The sequence below is a fragment of the Suricata suricatta genome, chromosome 9, assembly GCF_006229205.1.
Source record: "Suricata suricatta isolate VVHF042 chromosome 9, meerkat_22Aug2017_6uvM2_HiC, whole genome shotgun sequence".
Classification (NCBI taxonomy): Eukaryota; Metazoa; Chordata; class Mammalia; order Carnivora; family Herpestidae; genus Suricata; species Suricata suricatta.
Genome location: NC_043708.1, coordinates 47,586,251 through 47,605,737, shown reverse-complemented (window position 1 = coordinate 47,605,737; position 19,487 = coordinate 47,586,251). Strand labels below are relative to the sequence as shown.

General features: G+C 42.4%; 4 protein-coding genes across 6 annotated transcripts in view; 2 read left to right on the top strand and 2 right to left on the bottom strand.

Annotated features, from left to right (window-relative positions):
- Positions 1 to 625: 625 nt before the first annotated feature.
- Positions 626 to 1,905, bottom strand: RPL36AL (ribosomal protein L36a like). The gene is made up of 2 exons (XM_029951839.1): positions 1,798 to 1,905; positions 626 to 1,048 (listed from the first exon to the last, which is right to left on the bottom strand). Exon 2 carries the CDS (start codon positions 1,015 to 1,017, stop codon positions 697 to 699), a length of 321 nt encoding a protein of 106 aa, XP_029807699.1. The 5' UTR covers positions 1,018 to 1,048; positions 1,798 to 1,905; the 3' UTR covers positions 626 to 696.
- On the top strand, positions 1,640 to 6,536 carry MGAT2 (mannosyl (alpha-1,6-)-glycoprotein beta-1,2-N-acetylglucosaminyltransferase). Its single transcript, XM_029951834.1, has 2 exons — positions 1,640 to 2,159; positions 2,451 to 6,536. The coding sequence occupies exon 2, from the start codon at positions 2,505 to 2,507 to the stop codon at positions 3,843 to 3,845; it is 1,341 nt and encodes a 446-aa protein (XP_029807694.1). The 5' UTR covers positions 1,640 to 2,159; positions 2,451 to 2,504; the 3' UTR covers positions 3,846 to 6,536.
- DNAAF2 (dynein axonemal assembly factor 2) lies at positions 6,117 to 13,446 on the bottom strand. The gene is made up of 3 exons (XM_029951828.1): positions 11,522 to 13,446; positions 8,389 to 8,532; positions 6,117 to 6,948 (listed from the first exon to the last, which is right to left on the bottom strand). The coding sequence occupies exons 1-3, from the start codon at positions 13,349 to 13,351 to the stop codon at positions 6,448 to 6,450; spliced, it is 2,475 nt and encodes an 824-aa protein (XP_029807688.1). The 5' UTR covers positions 13,352 to 13,446; the 3' UTR covers positions 6,117 to 6,447.
- Positions 12,075 to 19,487, top strand: part of KLHDC1 (kelch domain containing 1) — a 105,229-nt gene continuing 97,816 nt past the window's right edge. Inside the window, exons 1-2 of one of the 3 annotated variants that reach the window (XM_029951835.1) lie at positions 12,075 to 12,370; positions 12,800 to 13,403. The gene's annotated coding sequence lies outside the window, so the exon portion shown is untranslated. Of the gene's footprint in view, positions 12,371 to 12,669; positions 13,404 to 19,487 lie in introns of those variants that run through there. The other 2 variants (XR_003913314.1, XM_029951836.1) reach the window with 2 other exon arrangements.

The following is a 19,487-nucleotide window of genomic DNA, read 5'->3' as shown; positions in this document are numbered from 1 at the left end:
GGCCCCTATGCCATTTGCATCAAATTGTTTTCATATCTATCAGCACAGAGCCTGATGCAGGAATCGAACTTAAACTGCAACATCATGACCTGAGCCAAAGTCTGATGCATAACCAACTGAGCCACCCAGGTACCCCAAGAAACTGCTTTTTAATTTAAGTATCTTTATGACTAGTGGTCCCCACTGGACACTAATTTGCAAAGTCAGCTTTTTATCCCCCATCTTTGATACTCTGCCCCACTGAGTCGCAATACACAGGCCTAATTTGGCCTCTTCATTTACTTTTTCAAAATCTGATTTCTTTCCCCAGGAGCTCTTCAATCATGATTATGAATTCACCTAACATACTTGAAATGGACCAGAAAAGGTAAAGAAGGTATAAGTTTTTTTCCTTGATAAAAACAGAGTTCCATAACCTAGTTGTAGAGTTGGAGGTGGGACTCCTATCTTCATAGATGTGTAAATACACGCGCCTACACACACATGAACAAAATTCTAATTTTTATGGAACTACATTTAAGAATTTGAGGATAAATCGTAACTCATTGACAAACTTAGTTATTTCCTTAATTTTTAATCACATTAAACATGTCATTCTATTTATATTTCAAAAAACACCAGAGTATTTGAGCAAAAATATCACTATTTATTTTCATACACATGCGTATCAAGGGTCAACGTTTTCTTCTTGAAAACTTAGAATTGGATCACTTGGCCCTTTCTCTTCTTATCTCCTCCCAATTCAAAATGCTTGCATCTTTTAATGGCCAGCATCCTCTTGGACCTGCAGTTCGGTTCAACACATTCAAGCCTCAGCACAATCTTCTTTGTGGTTTTAGCCTTCTTCCGGAAAATTGGCTTCGTCTGCCCACCATAGCCACTCTGCTTCCGATCGTAGCGCCTCTTTCCCTGGGCATACAGGGAATCCTTGCCCTTCTTATACTGGGTCACTTTGTGAGGCTGATGCTTCCCACACTTCTTGCAGAAAGTCCTTCGGGTCTTCGGAACATTGACCATCTTTGCAGCAGCGCTGTCAGCACGATTAAAACTGGTAAAACATTTAAAATTACAGTAGCAAACGTTAAACATATTGAATAATGTGTTTTAAAAATACAGGAAAACATTACAGCATTACATATATCACCAATGTACAAACCCACCAAGTTCTCATTTCACAGAAGAATAAATTACACAGGAAAGTGCACACACCTTTTTGGAACGCTTAAATCATTAAAACATTGATAGACTGAAACTCAGTAAAAATTAGCACGCAATGCAGCAGCTCACGGGGGCCCAGGAGCCAGTTCCCCGTACAAAGCGGGTTCCTCTGGAGTTGAATTGAACGTGGCTTCCCCAAAAGAAAAGCGAAGTGGTGTCTGTCTTATTTAATTTTTCAGAGACGGCCAAAGCTAGAGCCTCCGACCCTTCCCCGCATCCTCTTCCCCCACGTTCCAGCGCCCAGGTCTGCCCGGACCGGCGCGCGGTATAGTGGCTACTGCCACGGCCCGCCTCCGGTCCTTCTCCGGGAACCAGATCAGTCTGGTTTCACTTTTCCTCTCAGAAGCACAGCCACCCGTCACAGCGGCCCTGAAGGCTGACGTGTCCTTAATAAGTGCCTCTCGGCCCACTGGCCGCCATTCCTGAGCCCCTTTCGAAAGGGAGAAGCCAGTCTTCTAGCTCTACCAAACCAAGGCGGCGGGCCTCGCCCTCCAGTTCCTACAAAGGGCTAGTCCACCCCCGGGTTCTCAGCACCGAAGACTCCCGGTGAGGGCTGGGCTACCCAGAGCCTTAGCTTACCGGGAAATCGGACCTCCACGATGCTCGCCGGGCCTCGCCGCGCCGCGCCTCGCTCGCGCCTAACAGGAAAGGGAGGAACGAAGCGGAAGCAGGACCTGTGCGTGAGCGACAGTATTACAGGCCAATAGGCAGCAGGCAGCGGCGGCCTGGCGTCCCCGGACGCGTCCGGGAAGCTCCAACCAGGGGCCCAAGGGGCGGGCCAGAGGGGTGTGGGCCGGAGGGCCGCGGCGCTCCCCGGGCCAGTCTCGGGTTGTCAGAACGGTCGCCGCCGGAGTAGGGCGAGGCTGCGTCGCTGGGTCTTGGCGGTGTAGGGCCCCCGTAAGGATGAGAGCGCAGAGGACGCAGGGCCGCTGGAGGCGCAGGTAACCGAGCGGGGGTGCGGTGGGGCCGCTGCGGGGCTTCTTCCGGGACCCTTGCTGAATGGAGAGGACCGAGGCGATGCCGAGCCGCGGCTCCTAGCCCGCGGGGCCGCTGCCCGAGCCGCAGCTGCCAGGCGAGGATGTGTGGAGCCCGGGCGGTGCGGGGGAGCTGAGACCCTTCGGGCCCCAGGACCCCGGGGCCCGGAATGAGTTAGCTAGGGCAGCCGCGGGGTCCAGTTCCGACTGCCACAGGCCAAAGGCGACGGCCGCCACCCGCCCGCCCCTTCTGTGCAGAAGCCGCTAGCTCCTTTTCGCGCCCGGCCGCCCGCGCTCCCGGCCCTGGAGACCATGAGGTTCCGCATCTACAAGCGGAAGGTGCTGATCCTGACGCTCGTGGTGGCCGCCTGCGGCTTCGTCCTCTGGAGCAGCAATGGGCGACAAAGGAAGAACGAGGCCCTCGCCCCGCCGCTGCTGGACGCCGAGCCCGCGCGGAGTGCGGTCGGCCGGGGCGGGGACCATTCCGCCGTGTCCGTGGGCATCCGCCGCGTCTCCAACGAGTCGGCCGCTCCGCTGGTCCCGGCGGCCCCGCAGCCCGAGGCGGACAACCTGACGCTGAGGTACAGGTCCCTGGTGTACCAGCTGAACTTTGACCAGACGCTGAGGAATGTAGACAAGGCCGGCTCCTGGACTCCCCGAGAGCTGGTGCTGGTGGTCCAGGTGCATAACCGGCCCGAGTACCTCAGACTGCTGCTGGACTCACTCCGGAACGCCCAGGGCATCGACAACGTCCTCGTCATCTTTAGCCATGACTTCTGGTCAACAGAGATCAATCAGCTGATCGCTGGGGTGGATTTCTGTCCGGTTCTGCAGGTGTTCTTTCCTTTCAGCATTCAGTTGTACCCCAACGAGTTTCCAGGCAGCGACCCCAGAGATTGCCCCAGAGACCTGGAGAAGAATGCAGCTTTGAAGATGGGATGCATTAACGCTGAGTATCCCGACTCCTTTGGCCATTATAGAGAGGCCAAGTTCTCCCAAACCAAACACCACTGGTGGTGGAAGCTGCATTTTGTATGGGAAAGGGTCAGAGTTCTTCGAGACTATGCTGGCCTCATACTTTTCCTAGAAGAGGATCACTACTTAGCCCCAGACTTTTACCATGTCTTCAAAAAGATGTGGAAGTTAAAGCAGCAGGAGTGTCCTGAGTGTGATGTTCTCTCCCTGGGGACCTATACGGCCAGTCGGAGTTTCCATGGCATTGCTGACAAGGTAGACGTGAAAACCTGGAAATCCACAGAGCACAACATGGGTCTAGCCTTGACCCGGGATGCATATCAGAAGTTGATTGAGTGCACGGACACTTTCTGTACTTACGATGATTATAACTGGGACTGGACTCTTCAGTATTTGACTGTATCCTGTCTTCCAAAATTCTGGAAAGTACTGGTTCCTCAAGTTCCTAGGATATTTCATGCTGGAGACTGTGGGATGCACCACAAGAAAACCTGTAGACCATCCACCCAGAGTGCCCAAATTGAGTCACTCTTAAATAATAACAAACAGTACTTGTTTCCAGAAGCTCTAATTATCAATGAGAAGTTTGTGGCAGCCATTTCCCCACCTAGGAAAAATGGAGGGTGGGGAGATATTAGGGACCATGAACTCTGTAAAAGTTATAGAAGACTGCAATGAAAAATCACAATTACAAAAGCAAAAATGACAGTCTTCTATTTTTGATATTTGTCCAAACAATTGAATAAAAATGGTTTAGGGACTGGTTTCTGCTTTAATACAAAAAACAAAAAACAAAAAAACAATTCTTGTAAAAGATGTCCAAATATAGTAATCTTTTCCTTCTATGTCTGATAAAAATTTAAACAGAAGTTTTCATTTCAGGAGTTGGGTTTCAAAGTTCAATCTGTATCAGCTGAAGGTAATCATTGTTAACTGGTAAAAGAAAAAGGAGAAATTTTACTTAAATTGCATCTCAATCTTTTTATCTGGAACTTTGTATACTTTTCCACTTTCGAAACTTATTTCAAGTACAGCAAACTTTATTTAAAATTGTCATAACAGTAAAAAGTATTACAATAGAATCATTAGAGTATTCATGGAACAAGCCCAGTTTCACTCTTGACATGGTTACTAGGAAGGGTTTGCTTCGCTGGTTTTATAATTCAAAAGTTATGTTTGTTAAACACCCTATCAGAACAGACATTTTCAGTATTACAGATTCCTGTATTATTGTGTTAAGATTTGCCTGTGCTTTGGAACCTTCATGGAACACACTTTCTTTTGGAATGTATTTGATAAGAAAGTTTAAACACTGTTTTCATCTCAATGTAGAAATACAGTGGGTTTTTTTTTTCTTTAAGTGCTGCCAAAATAAAATACTCATTTTTGCATAAAAAGCTCCTAATCACTTTGTAGAAGAAATTTTGTTTACTCTTTACACCAGAATTCAGTAAGGCATTCTAGAAGTGTTAAAGCTTGCATCATATCTTTATATGAAATATTTGTACATCATACAGCTGAATTTGAAATAAAGAAAACCCCACTCTTGACAATGCATTCCTTTGGAAGAAACTGGCTTTCAGATTAGCCAAGCATAGCTAATGAATAATAAAAAGCTGCCATGTCAGTGAAATACAGCCTAAATTGTTTTCAAAAGCCAGAAATGATAGAAAGTTCAGTCATGCCACAGTGACATATTCTAGTGCTGGCTTTTTAAACTGAACTCATACTTTTTCAAAAGGCAGACATAGTTTATAATAGGAAACAGGCTTAAAATTTATTCTATATTTAATGTGGAAGTTTCTCTTAACAGTATATAATTGCATTCAACTGGAAATTACTCAGATTAATTTTTGTGTAGATAATGACATCATTTCAGTCTAAGAAAATTATGTATTAAATGGATAGTTTTGAAATGATTTCATCAAATTAAGAGTCATTAATGTGGGAAAATGCATATGGTCATTTTAGGTGGAGCAGATAGTTCTCTTGCTTTATGCACTACCTTTTTATTACCCTCACAGCCCAATCTGGTTCCAGAGTTTACAGGGGTTATAAATATAAATCAGAGCTTTTGATGCTCTGATCTGACTTTCCCCTGTTCAAAGGACTAAAGAGATTAGGTAATTTCCAGGACTAAGGTAAGGCCAGATGTTTGAATTAGTAGCTTTTTTGGGAAACAAATAGAGAAATCAGCTTATGGCCTTGGTGTCAGCAATTAGATCAGAAATATTTTCCTTTCTACATTCATGCTGTACTAAAAATTTTTGTGAGGAAAAAAAAAACCTATTCAGATTTTCTCCTGGCCTCCAACAAAAATATTATTCCACAAAAGTAATTACATAATCTGTTACCCTTTTTTAGACATTACAAGAAAAACTAACTAGAAAACACTGGCTTTTTTGTTTTCATGTAATATAGCAAAGACAGTTTTCCTATGGAATCAAATTCCCAGATTTTTTAATCGTTCTAATATTACTAAATGTATGCTGGCTGGCTGGATCAGTCGGAGTATGCAACTCTTGATATTGAGGTTATAAATTCAAGACCCATGTTTGGGTGTAGAGATTATTTAAAAACTTTAAAAAATATTGATAAATGTATTCTGTAAGACCAAGAAATATCTTGCTGCAATAGTAACTTCAAAAAAACATCTTTTAAGAAGTTGAATTTTCAGAGGTATCACTATATAACCTGTATTTTGTGTGTGACAGACATGACAAGAGTAAAATACAGAGTTGAAGCAAAAATACTAAATTTCATTCAGTGTATTTGTATTGTAATTGTTTGGGTTGCTAACATTGGTTGGTAAAGTTTTAGGAATCTCTATTTCAAGCATAAATACATCCTATTTAGTGAAACTTATATATGCATAGTTTTGAGATTCTATTCCACCACACACACACAGATTAATTTCTAGTTAATTGAGAATTTTTGTAACAGACACAATTTAGTGAATATTTAATTTAAAACTTTATTAGTTACGGTAAACAAAAGAAGCCAAAAACAAACAGAAGCAAATATATACAGGTTGTATTAAAACTATACGTTTAACTCTCCATTAGAAAAAATATACATCAAGGGAACCACAATTAAGGCAACTTTGTATAAATTATACATGCAAAAAACCTTCCAGTTTCCCCATTAGAATCAAAATTGCAAATTTTAATTTTATACTTTCTCAAATACTTTGTTCTACAGTAATAGTTAACAGAAAAATAATCTATTTTAAGTACAAAAAATGTTACTCCTAACTTTGAAATTCTATAATTATATAGAATTAATCCAGGTCATACAGCAAAGAATTATGAAAACTGAATGCACATTGAGTCACATGATCTGTAATAAACTGCACACTGCCGTCCTGCATATTGGTTTCTTTTATGTTGTCAAGACCAGGTAAATTGTGAACTGTTGTTTCATTTAGTAATGACCAATGGTCTCCATCTAATTCTTTCTCTTCTGTTCTCACTGGTTCTTTTAAATGAGCTTTTTCCTCATTTGAGTAAGCAGGACTTTTTTCTTTTATAAATTCAGGTTCCATTTTTGACTCAGGTTGCTGAGACTTTGCAAATAGCATGTGAGAAACATCAAGAGACTCTTGCGGCAAGCAGACAACTGAACCACAACTGTCTGATTCTAGTACTGTAACTCCCATGGATGAATCAGAATCAGTTGTTGAGGTGGTAGGATGTTCTATATTTTCTTTTTCTGTTAGGGGACTTCCTTCATTGACTTCTTCCTTTTCATGAAGCTGCTCAGAGCTACTACATTCTTGCAACTAGGTCAAGAGAAACAACAAATTAAGAATTCTTTGAAACCAATAGAAAATTAAATTTTAGTCCTTTCTGGATACAGATTTTTTTTTTTTTTGTAAGTTGTGTGGGAACAACCTTGCGGATCTGCAGATTTCCAGACTTCCCCCTCAAAGTCATCTTTCAAATGCTGCCAGTTATTTTTAATATTGCAGAGAGTGCAAACCTGGCATTAATTCTTGAGTAATTCCTTCCAATGATTCCTTATCCACTTCAAGATAAAATAATCCTGGCCTACAAACTCTTTAGTAGTCATTGTAATAAGGTCATTCTTGAATTTCTTGAATTTTCATGAATTTCTGTGATTCTTTACAGCTACTCCCTCCCCACATTCATATATAAGTCAATTGTGCTGGTTACTAAATTATGTCTGTGTCCAATATTGGAAGACTAAAAATAACCAAACTAGGGGTATGTGGGTGGCTCTGTGGGTTGAATGTGGGACTCTTGATTTGGGCTCAGGTCATGATTCCACAGCCCAGGGTCGTGAGATCAAGCCCCACATCGGGCTCCACCCTTAGCAAAGAGCCTGCTTAACATGGTCTTTCCCAGGGCACCTGGGTGGCTCAGTCGATTGGGTGTGCAACTCTTGTTTTGGACTTAGGTCATGATCTCACAGTTTGGAAGAGGCTGCTTTGGATTCCCTTTCTTCCTCTCTCTCTGCCCCTCCCCCAACTTGTACATGCACAGGCACACAATCTCTCTCAAAATAAATAAACTTTAAGAAAAAAGATTCTTGGGCGCCTGGGTGGCTCAGTCAGTTGAGTGTCCGATTTCGGCTCAGGTCATGATCTCACAGTTTGTGGGTTCGAGCCTTGCACCGGGCTCTGTACTGACAGCTCAGAGCCTGGAGCCTGTTTCCGATTCTGTGTCTCCCTCTCTCTCTGCCCCTCTCCTGCTCATGATCTGTCTCTCTTTGTCTCTCAAAAATAAATAAATGTTTAAAAAAAAAAGCTTAAAAAAAAAAAGATTCTCTCCCTCTTCCTCTCTCCCCCATGCCCTCTCTCTCCCTTTCTAAAATAAAAATAAATAATTTTACAAAATAACCAAACTTATGGTTGAATTAGAAAGAATGACCAAACTGAATGACCCAGCTCCTTCCCATGGTTTGAGAGTCAAAAAGACTTGTTTATCCCTGGATTGGTACTCAAACTTCCCAAATGTTAGTTTTACTCTATTCTTCAATGGAGAGTTATTTTGGGATTAAATGAGATCTGTGTGAAAATAAATTGCAAAGTGTTTGGCACATGGTAAAATACATCCAAAAAGTCTTTACTCCTCTTAAGTCTTCTCAGATACTATGTACATTTAATTTAAAGTTATAACAAGAAATCAAGAATTAAGATACTGGTCAAGTTTTACACTCATCCTAAATCACTACTCTACAAAGGCCACCAAATCCTTACCTTTGCATGTATCTGAATCTTAGTATCAGAAACCTGAAGAACTTCAATTAATGGTGGGGTTAAGGACATTGTCTGTTTAAATGGAGAGCTCAGGACCTCTTCAAGTACCTCATTAACATTTTCTTCATTGACAAACAGCTTTTCCTAAAAAAGAGAAAAAATATTCTGCCTTATAAGTCATTCTTGACACAGTTTATCTAAGAACAGCTCATATAAGTTCCTACCCAGTTCAGGCTTATACTTTATAATGTTTAATGTTACTCCTATGCTGTTTTGGCAGAAGAAAACAGTATTGTACACAGCAGTTAACAGTAGCATGAGTATATACACACATCAGCAAAGGCCCTAAAAGAAAAAACTTTAAAAAATCCTCATTCCTTTTCTAAGTCTCTGTTAACAATCTGAGATAATCTTGTTTATAAATGATACTTTTCTTTTTCTTTTTTCTCTTAATATTTTATAAGAATAACATCACCTCTGGGTCTATAAATGCAGTCACAGCTATAAAATGTAATTTAATTTTAGAATACTTCCTAATGAGTCAGCTAAGAAATATACATGACAGGATTTATTCAAATTTTGTGTGACCAGTCTGCCTTTTAGTTCTTGGCCAGGTAAGCACCAAATATAATATTTTATTTGAGACGTATATTCTGTTTTTACAAATTGATATATTATAGTATGACACTAGTATATAGCTTTTTATAAGAAAGAGGTAGATTTCAAGAGGCTGACATGGGAAAGATTTCCAAACTACTATTAGAAAATACATAAGTCACTTTTACCAGAATCTCAAACACAAAGCAATTTGTGCATATTCAGGTCAAATGAATACAGGTATATAGTTAAGATGTTGAAGGGATAACCATATTTAAAATTCATAAAATCAGTTTACTGTTGCCCAAAATAAAATACTTTCATAAAAACAAATTTCCAGATGTTGAAGGGATAACCATATTTAAAATTCATAAAATCAGTTTACTGTTGCCCAAAATAAAATACTTTCATAAAAACAAATTTCCAGATAAACACAGTTCACTATGTGGTCCAAACAGGAGGACAAAATCAGAAAGAGACAAGTTTCAAGTTCCCTTATTTTATACAGTATTTGCACTTGTGAATGAATGCCTACCAAAGTGAACCCTGGATACAGAAAAATCTTAACATTTGGAGTAATTTCCTTGCTATTAAGTTCCAGAGTAACTGATGATAGAAACATTCCCCAATTAAAAGTATTTCTAAGGTTCCTGTCTCTAGAAAAACACATTAATTGCACAAAAATACACCAAATACTTTAGTCTTTAGTAAACCCCAGGAAAAGTAATATTTAAATGGAAATGGTTATGATTAAAATATAGAGGATTTGCATAAGCTTGCCTTATTCTAATGGCTGATTTTACTCTAAAAGATATTCAATTTAGTGGTCCTATAGCTCTAGGAAAATTTCCAGTGAATACTTAAGGCTTTTATAAATAATTTTATACTTGTGGATGTGTAAAGTAACAATTCTGACCTTGACCATCACAATCCAGGCCCTTTATAATTATTTCCATATAATGCATATAATTTAATCATTATGGTACATGTCTACTCACCCATTACTCTTGTGATTTTAAAATAATTTTACTTTAATACTTAGAGCCTAGTCCAATGAAATGTAAAGAAAAATAATTAACCATTATGGTTCCATCACCCTTAGCAAATGTGATGATTAGTAAGTAATTATAAATCTATTTCAGGCATCAAATATATAACACACAGTTGCCCTAATCCCATTTTGCTCTAGTTTACTTGCTAAAACAATGTCAGCTTTCTAGAAAATTAGATTAAAATATATTCTTTAGTATTCTCTCAACTGCTTACCCATGAAGCCCTCTTCCCAGTTTTATTACATTTATTAAAATGTAAAAAAACAATTACAGGGGCACCTGGCTGCCTTATACAGAGGAGCATGCAATTCTTGATCTCAGATTGTGAGTTCGAGGTTCATGTTGTTTGTAGAGATTACTTAAATAAACATCAAGGAATAAATAAATAAAACAGTTACAAGAAACAACTGCCCTTTCCTAAAGTTCCCCCTTTTGATATGAACAGATAGTCAATTTCATATTATACTCTCACAAAGTATCTTACCTAAGCCCTGGCTTATTTACCATTTGGGGATGGTTTCAAATTAACCACTTCTCTAGGAAGATACCCCTCATAAAATATAACCTATTAGCAAATATCCTGGAAAAATTATAGGAAGAAGTGAAAATTTCTGGCAAGTTAAATGCCAAGACTAAAAAGTTAATTTTCAATATATAATCTGCAACAAGTTTTATTTCTGGGAATTTAACCCTTGAATTTGTTAAAAGCTTAAAAAGTTACATATAACACAGATATATACCTCAATGAAAATCACCAACTGTTAAATTATTAGTTTAAAAAGTTCCTTAGAAATTCAAATTTTGCAAAGTTTTTAAAAAAATTGTTAATAGTACTGAATCTGAAATTCAAGAGCCTCAATAACCTTGAAAGTGTAGTAGCAATTACAATAGAACATACTATTCATGAAAACTGTATCCTAAGTAAACTAGGTAATGCTCAGGCGAAGTTCTCAAGTCCCTGCCCGTAACAGGTGTAACTGATTTTGACGTTCAGTTTAACAATATTTATACAGTTAAACCTTTAACAATGGGCGTTGGGCGGGCCTCGCCCGACAGTTGAAAAATCCACCCTACCCTAAAGCTTAACTCCTAAAAGCCTACTACTGATTGGAAGCCGGACTGATAACAGTCCATTAACACACTCTTTGCATTTTCCTTATAATGCAAACTAGAGAAATAAAATGTTATTAATAAAATCATAAGCGAAAACACTTTCAGGGAAACCTGGCTGGCTCAGTCAGTGAAGCCTGCAACTCTTGATCTCCAGTGGTGAGTTCCAGCCGCAGGTGGGGTATAGAGATCACTTAAAAAGAAAATCTTTAAAAAATACACTTACAGCTTTGTACTGTATTTATCAAAAAAGATCTCCTTATAAGTGGATCCAGGCAGTTCCAATTTGTGTTGTTCACGGGTCAATTTTAATGGTATATTTTAAAAGTGGGATGGAATATTTCAAATATTAAGAGTCTAGAAAGAACTGTTACCTCCAAAGAATCGTTGTTTAAACCATAATACCACTCTCTCCAATGTCCACGGCACTCTGGAGATTTGGCCAATTCTATCACTGCATTGTTTGAAGAAATACTAACTACAGGTTCTTTGGTACTCAATTTATTCTCTGGAGCAAATTGCAAAAAGAAAGAATAATTAACTAAGTCTTGGGTGGAGAAGCACAATTTGTACCGGAAGGAGCTCACATCCCCTTGAAGGCTTTGCGGTTGGATCCAAGGCACTTGAATTAGCAGAGTCAGGGATTCTTCATCCTGATTACACTGTAAAGGAGGACACAATGGTTCCCTGCTGTCCGTCCCGGGACCACGCATGGCTCGATCAGATGAAGCACCTTCCCCGATCACGTGCGTCTCAACACTGAGATCTCCCCTGGCACTTCCTCTTCCTGCAGAAGACCCTCTGTCAAGGTCCCCAGATGAAGTATTAGGAGACCCTCCTCCACCGTCCCCAGGTGAGCTCCCTGTTACGCAAGGCGGCTCCTCCTCGAGGCCTGTTGTCCCCACCGCCTGCTCGTCCAAGCCCCGCTCCTCGGGCTCCGAGACAAGCTCCTCCGCAGCGGCTGCCGGGCTGGCGAGCTCTAGGTCCGGTGCACCCGGTAGCCTGGGTTCCAGGCCGCTAATCCCATCACAAGCACCTACAGGGCTCGCCTCTCCGTCGCGAGCGGAAGCGCAGGCAGCGCCGTCAGTTCCGGACGTGTAGACTGACTCTTCCGGCTCCGATGTCGGTTTCTCGCGCGCGGGTGGTAGTGCCACGGGAAGCGTGACCACTAGCTGTCTCCGGGCCTTGTTGAACTGCGCCTTGCCGCGGCTGTCATCCACCGGGTACGGGAGCGAGAGGCGCAGCTGGTAGTCGGGTTTCCTTGAATCAAGGCACAGACGCTTTCCCGTCACCTCCAGCGCCGCCTGCTCCGCTGAGCGCAACAGCGGCAGCTCGATAGTGACCACCAGCTCCCGGGGAACCGGACTGGGGGCCGAGTCCCGTGAGCAGCGGTAATCCTGGAGGTCCACGTGGTGGCGCTGTACCACACTGTAGCGAGGCTCGGTGGGGGCGGGCTGCAGGACCGCCTCCGGGGGGGAGGGCGCCTGGGGCCGGGGGACCACTGAGCTCCCGGCCACCGCCGGGCACTGGTAGGGGTAGGGGAAATCGGGGAGACGACTCTCCGGCTCCTCTTCGGGCCGGGCCGGAACGCCCCCGGGCAGCGGTGTGCGCAGGACGGCGGCCTCAGGAGTCCCCTTGTACTTGATCTTCAGGGTCTTTGCATTCCTGTGGTCCAGTTTCACGCTGAACTGCTTCTCGATGGCCTCCAGGGCCGTGATGTCCAGCATCTGGCGGAAGCGCTCGTGACGCCGAGCCAGCGCAAGCGCGTCTGGGTGGAAGACCACGTCGTAGACCGTGTAGCGGGTGCCTCGGCCCCCCGCGTACTCGCGGCCGGGAGCCAGGCTATAGGGCAGGGACCACTGGTTGCCAGTCGTCGTGCCCCCATGACCGGGTCGGCTGCTGGGCGCGCCCACCAGTGCGTTGCTGCACACGTTCACGAAGCAGCGGTGCACCCCGTCGAGACTGGTGCGCAGCACGTAGCCCGGCTGCGGGTGTACGAACCGCACGTCTACTCCGCGTTCACGCTCTAGCGCTGTGATCTCCTCCTCGTAGCGCCGCCGGTTCTCGGGGTCCGTGAGCTCCTCTGCGTACTCGGAGAACATTCGCCGGAACTCAGGGTCCTGGAAGGCGGAGGTGAGCCGTTGGACCTCTTCTCCGCTCAGGTCCAAGTCCTCCAGCGGCGAAGAGGCTCCCGCCTTGGCCATCCTGTCCCGTGGCTCCTGGCCCTCGGGCCAGGGGAGATTTATCCGAGACCAGGTAGGTGGGACGCGCGGTGTAGTCGCTGGTCTGCGGGAGAGCGGAGCTGCTGCGGAGTTCGGTAACAGCCGGAGAACGGAGCCTCTGGCAGCGTGCGGCCGTTGCCATAGTGATACCACCAACATTCAGGAGGAGGGGCAGAAATTGGAGTGGGATGGTGGAAATGACGCAGAGAGACTTTTAGTTTCTTCAAATCAATTACTCTACATACTGCATTTTTAGATTCCTGTGCGATGGTGCAATTACGTATGCAGATAACTGTCATAATAATTGTAATTTACAGTATTTATGTAAGTTAGTGTTCCAACACGTTAAGGTAGACCTGATGACCATTTCACAGACTATGGGACCTGAGAAGTTATTTGACCAAGGTCACTTAGCTAGTGTATTCGCAAGCTACATTTTTTTATCTTCATTTTTTTGCGTTTATTTATTTATTTCGAGAGAGAGAGAGGCAGAGCAAGTGGGGGAGGTGCAGAGAGGGTTGCAGGGGAGGGATCCCCAGCAGACTCTGCTGTCAGCGTGGACCCCATTGGGGGGCTGGAACCCACCAACCCTGAGATCACGATCTGAGTGGAAACCTAGAGTCCCACTATAACAGACTGAGCCACCCAGGTTCCCCTAATCTTATCTTTTTTTTTTTTTTTTTTGCTTTACGAAACCAACATTTCTGGATATGTCACCAGTTTGCCCTATAAACAACTCACATTAGGGGCAAGAGCTGTGTGCAGGCTATTCATACATGACCAATGATCAATAATAAATATGCAAGACTCTATTTATTTATTTATTTATTTATTTATTTATTTATTTATTTTTGTAATCTCTGCATCCAACATGGGGCTTGAACTCACAACCCCAATATCAAGAGTTCTATGCTCCTCCAGCTGAGCCAGCCAGGTGCCCCAGGACTTTAATAACAAAAATGCAACTGTAAGATCCCACATATTGCCTATCAAAATGGCAAAGCCAGTTTTTGCAATCATTGTGTTTCCTTGGGGTGGTAGTAAAATTTAGCAAAACTTTTCTAGAGAGTAGCTTGGTAGCTGAATCAAAAGCCTTTACAAGGTACATACTTTTTTCATCTAGCAATTCCAAATCTAAGAGTGTGGTCAAGGCAACATTACCCATAACTCTAAAGGTTTGGGAAGAATCTAAGAATTGCAACAATGGAACTGGGTGAGAGATTTAGCTACCGCCATACAATGGGATTCTATGCAGTCATTCAAAGTGATGTTATGGAAGAATATTGACTAAGGTAGTAGTTATTAATTGGTAGTTATTAAATCTAGTGATTGTTGGGGCGCCTGGGTGGCTCAGTCGGTTAAGCATCCAACTTCGGCTCAGGTCATGATCTCACGTTTGTGGGTTCGAGCCCCGTGTCAGGCTCTGTGCTGACAGGTCAGAGCCTGGAGCCTGTTTCAGATTCTGTGTCTCCCTCTCATCTCTGATCCTCCCCTGTTCATGCTGTCTCTCTCTGTCTCTCAAAAATAAATTTAAAAACGGGAAAAAAAAAGTTAAAAAAATAAATCTAGTGATTGTTAGTTTCTGTTCTCATTTTGTTGAAACTGTCCTCAACATTTAACACATTTGATGGCTGGCATTACCTCAGTGGCAACACACTTTACAGGTTTCTCTCTTATCTCATAAGACACTTGACACCGTATAGTCTGTTTTGGAAGTGTTTGCCTCTGTTCCACTTCTCAGTGGAAATGCCTCTGGGCTGGGACGCTGTTTGTCTCCATTTATATTCCCTCCACAAATATATTTACACTCACAAATACCAGGTTTATATATCAGGTTCTAAACGCCAGACTTCTGTATCCAGTTACCCATATGAGGTCTCCATGTGAATGATTTAATGCTTAAGTCCATCAGGTTTGAAATGACCAAAAATCTAACTCCTTTCCCAGCCTCTGTCCTCATCTTATGATCTCTTGGCAGCATTCAAAACAGTTGACAGCCCCCCCTCCTTGAAACCTACTTTACTCTTCAAGAGCTCCATGCTCTCCCATTTTCCTTCTCTGCTTGTTCTCTCCTGCCTGGTCTCTAAATGTAGGAGCCACCCAAAGTTTGTTCATCAGCCCTCTTATCAGGTTGTATTTCATAGGGGCGCCTGAGTGGCTCAGTCAGTTAAATGTCTGACTTTTGGTCTTGGCTCAGGTCATGATCTTGCAGTTCATGAGATCGATCCCTGTGTAAGGTTCTGCACTGACAGCATGGAGCCTGCTTGGGATTCTCTCTCCCTTACTCTGCCTCTCCCTGACTCATGAAAGATTTTTTTTTCTTTCTTTCTCTCTCAAAAATAAATAAACATTAAAAAATTATATTTCTTCCCAGATTTTTTTTTTTTTTTTTTTTAGAAAGAGAGCTGGAGAGCAGCAGAGAGAGAGAACCCCAAGCAGACTCTGCACGGTCAGTATGGAGCCCAATGCAGGACTCAAACTCATGAACTGAGATCATGACCTGAACCAAAACCAAGAGTCGATCACTTAACTGGCTGAGCCACCCATGTGCCCCTCTTCACAGATGATCTTAATCAAGCCGACAGCTTTAAATGCCATCTAAGATGAGATCCGTTCTTTGAACAGATATTTATTGCATGCTTGCTGCCCCTACTTCTTAGATAGCTAAGGCACTGTCCTAGGCACTGGAACAAAAGAAAATCATTGTGCTTCCAGGATGTGAAGGAGCTGACAATCTAGTATGCTGGAAAAATCTATTGGGTTAATTACACTGGAAATTTTCTGTAGACGGTAATGTATATCTCATGACTAAGAAATTCTACTCCAATATCCATATCCAACAGAAACAAATATCTCTATCAAAAGACATGTACTAGAATTTGCATAGTTATGATAGCACTATTTGTAATAGACAAAAGAGTAGAGACTACCAAAATTCTTATCAGCTGTTGAATGGACAAATAAAATGTGTGTATCCACACAATGGACATGAATGAATAATGTGGATAAATGTTATTAACAATGTTGTGTGAAAGAAACCAGGTGCAAAATAATACATATGATGTGATTCCATTGTATAATAGGTAAAACTTGGCAAAATAACTCTCACTGCTAGAAATCAGGCTAATGATTGTCGTTTTGAGGGGGAGTGGGTGTTGTGATTGGAGTGGAGCAGGAGTGAGCTTTTGGAGGGAGGGTAATATTCCAATTTTTAATTTTAGTATTGCTAACAGGGTGTGCTGTGCCCTGATGATAGGGGACTTGTATGCATGTACCTTATACTTCATTTTATTTATTTAAAAATGTTTTTTAATGTTTTATTTATTTTTGAGTGGGAGGGAGACACAACTGAGCAGGGGAGGAGCAGAGAGAGAGGGATACACAGAATTGGAAACAGGCTTCAGGCTCTGAGCTGTCAGCACAGAGCCCTACACAGGGCTGAACTCACAAATTGTGAGATCATGATGTGAGCTGAAATCGGATGCTTAGTCGACTGAGCCACCCAGGCACCCCTTTTATACTTCATTTTTAAAGTTTTGGTTTTTTTGTTTGGAAAGAGAGAGTGCGAGCACAATCAAGTGAGGGGCAGAGAGAGACAGAATCCCAAGCAGCTCCACACCATCAGCGCAGAGCCTGATGCAGGGCTCAAACCCACAAATCGTGAGATCATGATCTGAGCTGAGACCAACAGTTAAGAGGCCCAACTGACTAAGCCACCTGGGCACCGCGAAAAGTTTAATGTACTTGTAAAAAAATTCTTTGCCTTCATGGATCTCATGGGGAATGAGACTAATAACTCCAAAATTTTATCTCCAGTCACACCAGACCTCTGAGTTCTAGGCTTATGCTATTGCCTACTAGAGCCTCCACCTGGATATGTGATAGGTATCTCCAAATAGAAATTTTTAAAAAAACCTTTAAGTAATCTCCACCCAGTGTGGGGCTTGAACTCACAACCCCCGAGATCAAGAGCTGCATGCTCCACTGACTGAACCAGCCAGGTGCCCCTCCATATAGAAATCTTGATTTTCACCTCTCAAACCTCTCATTTTCCCCAATCTCATCAAATATTACCAACCACGCAGCTGCTAAGCCTAAGGCCTAAGTGTAATCCTTGATTCTTCTTGCCCCCTGCTTTCAGTTACCAAGTCCTCTGGTTTTTTCTTACATACCCCCAAACATCCACTTCTTTCTTTCTTTAATGGTTATTTATTTTTGAGAGAGAGAGTGGGAGCACGGGAGGGGCAGGAAGAGGGAGACAGAATCTGAAGCAGGCTCCAGGCTCTGAGCTGTCAGCACAGAGCCTGACACGGGGCTTGAACCCATGAACCATGAGATCATGACCTAAGCTGACTGAGCCACCCAGGCACTCCTTCACCTCTTTCTGTCTCTCTCTAGTCAGAGCCACTGAATCATCTCTGTCACGGACTTCTACAGTACTTTCCTGACTGGGCTCTTCAGCTCTAACCTTTTTACAATCTCTCCTCCACATAGTATAATCTTAGTGATCTTGAAAACCAGATCTGCTGAACGTTTTTTAGTAGCTTCACGTCCAAATTCCTTCCTTGTGTACAAAGCCATCATGCCTTGATCCTTAGCCCTCTCTCCATACTCCACCCCCCCACCCCCCCGCCTAGGTCCCCGGATCATTATACCTCAGTCTCCATGGGAGAACACCCATTGCTCCTTTGTACCTGTGCACGGGCCCTTGAATCTCAAGAACTTAGATGTCAGACTGTGACATCATTCCCCCATCTCCAACTCTCCATCTAAAATTGGCCACATTGTTTTTCTCTCCTTCATGGTTCACATTTGCTGTTTTCCCGTTTTAGGGGATGGCTCATCCCATTTGAACGTAGGCATCATGAAAATGAGGACCTCGCCTTTCTGATTTACTTCTGGATTCCTCACTACCTAGAACATGTTAGGCACTCATATATTTAATGTATAAATATAGTACAGTAAATAAAAAAGCTAGTTCAGTATGTATAGTATGGTCCCAAAATACTTTCTGTGGGGAAAACTGTATGCAGAGAGAAAACTCTGGAAGGAATCTACCAAAATAGTAACATTTTTTTTTGGTGCTGGAATTGTGGATCATTAAAACTATTTTTTAATGATTTTTTGGTATCCTTTAATTTTTCTACTATAAACTTGTTTAATAAAAAGTTTTAAAATAACCTGTCATTTAGATCTTAAAGATTTATATCTGAAGTGGCTTCGAGGCATAAAGATGAATTGTAGATCTTTAAGGCATGTGATGGATGCAAAAAATTACACCCTTCTCTATTAACTGTATTGGTCAGTGAACATACTGGTGATTGTTTTCAACTTATTTTAAGTTACCTTTGTAACTTCAGAATTCTAGACTAATTTCATCTTAAAGTCATTTCCAAAAATGAACACATCATAGTACACAAATGACAACAGACCACACCTAGCTGTTTAGAAGTGGGGATAGCCTTCAGAGTTCCTGAACCTTCTGAAATCATATGTATCGATAGGCTCATACATATGGATTTTTCTGAGTAGAGGTCCCTCCCTTAAGCTTTTATTATAATCTCTAAGAAGGGTCCATGCCCTCTCCCTTGCCAAATTTTTTACTTCGTGACAGTTCCTTTCCCAAAAGAAGCTTTTGATAAAAGACAGTATGGAGTTGTGGAAAAGCTCTGGCCTTCAAAACAGATGGTCTCTGGCCTAAAATTCATCCATTGAGGAAAGGCTATCCTTATTAAATGATGAATGCCTTTTGGATGAGAAAGATGTGAGTATTAAAGCCATATCAGCTTTTACCGCTTAGTGGAAACAGCTTTATCTTATTTTTCCACAAATACTGCAGTTGGGATTTTTTTTTTTTGGGGAAGTAAACTCTTGTAAGTAAAGTGGTACTCGAACTCACAACCCCTAGATGAAGAATTGAATGTTCTACTGACTGAGCCAGTCAGGTGCCCCACAATTGAGATCTCTTTAGGAACACTCTATTGGAAAGTAGAGATCCAAAGTAGATGGCCTGACATCCACTAAAGCAAGCGAGACAGCTCTGACAACATGCCAACTCCTGGCTGGCACATGATTGAAACAATAGAATCATGAAACAATACTTAACACCTTAGAATTT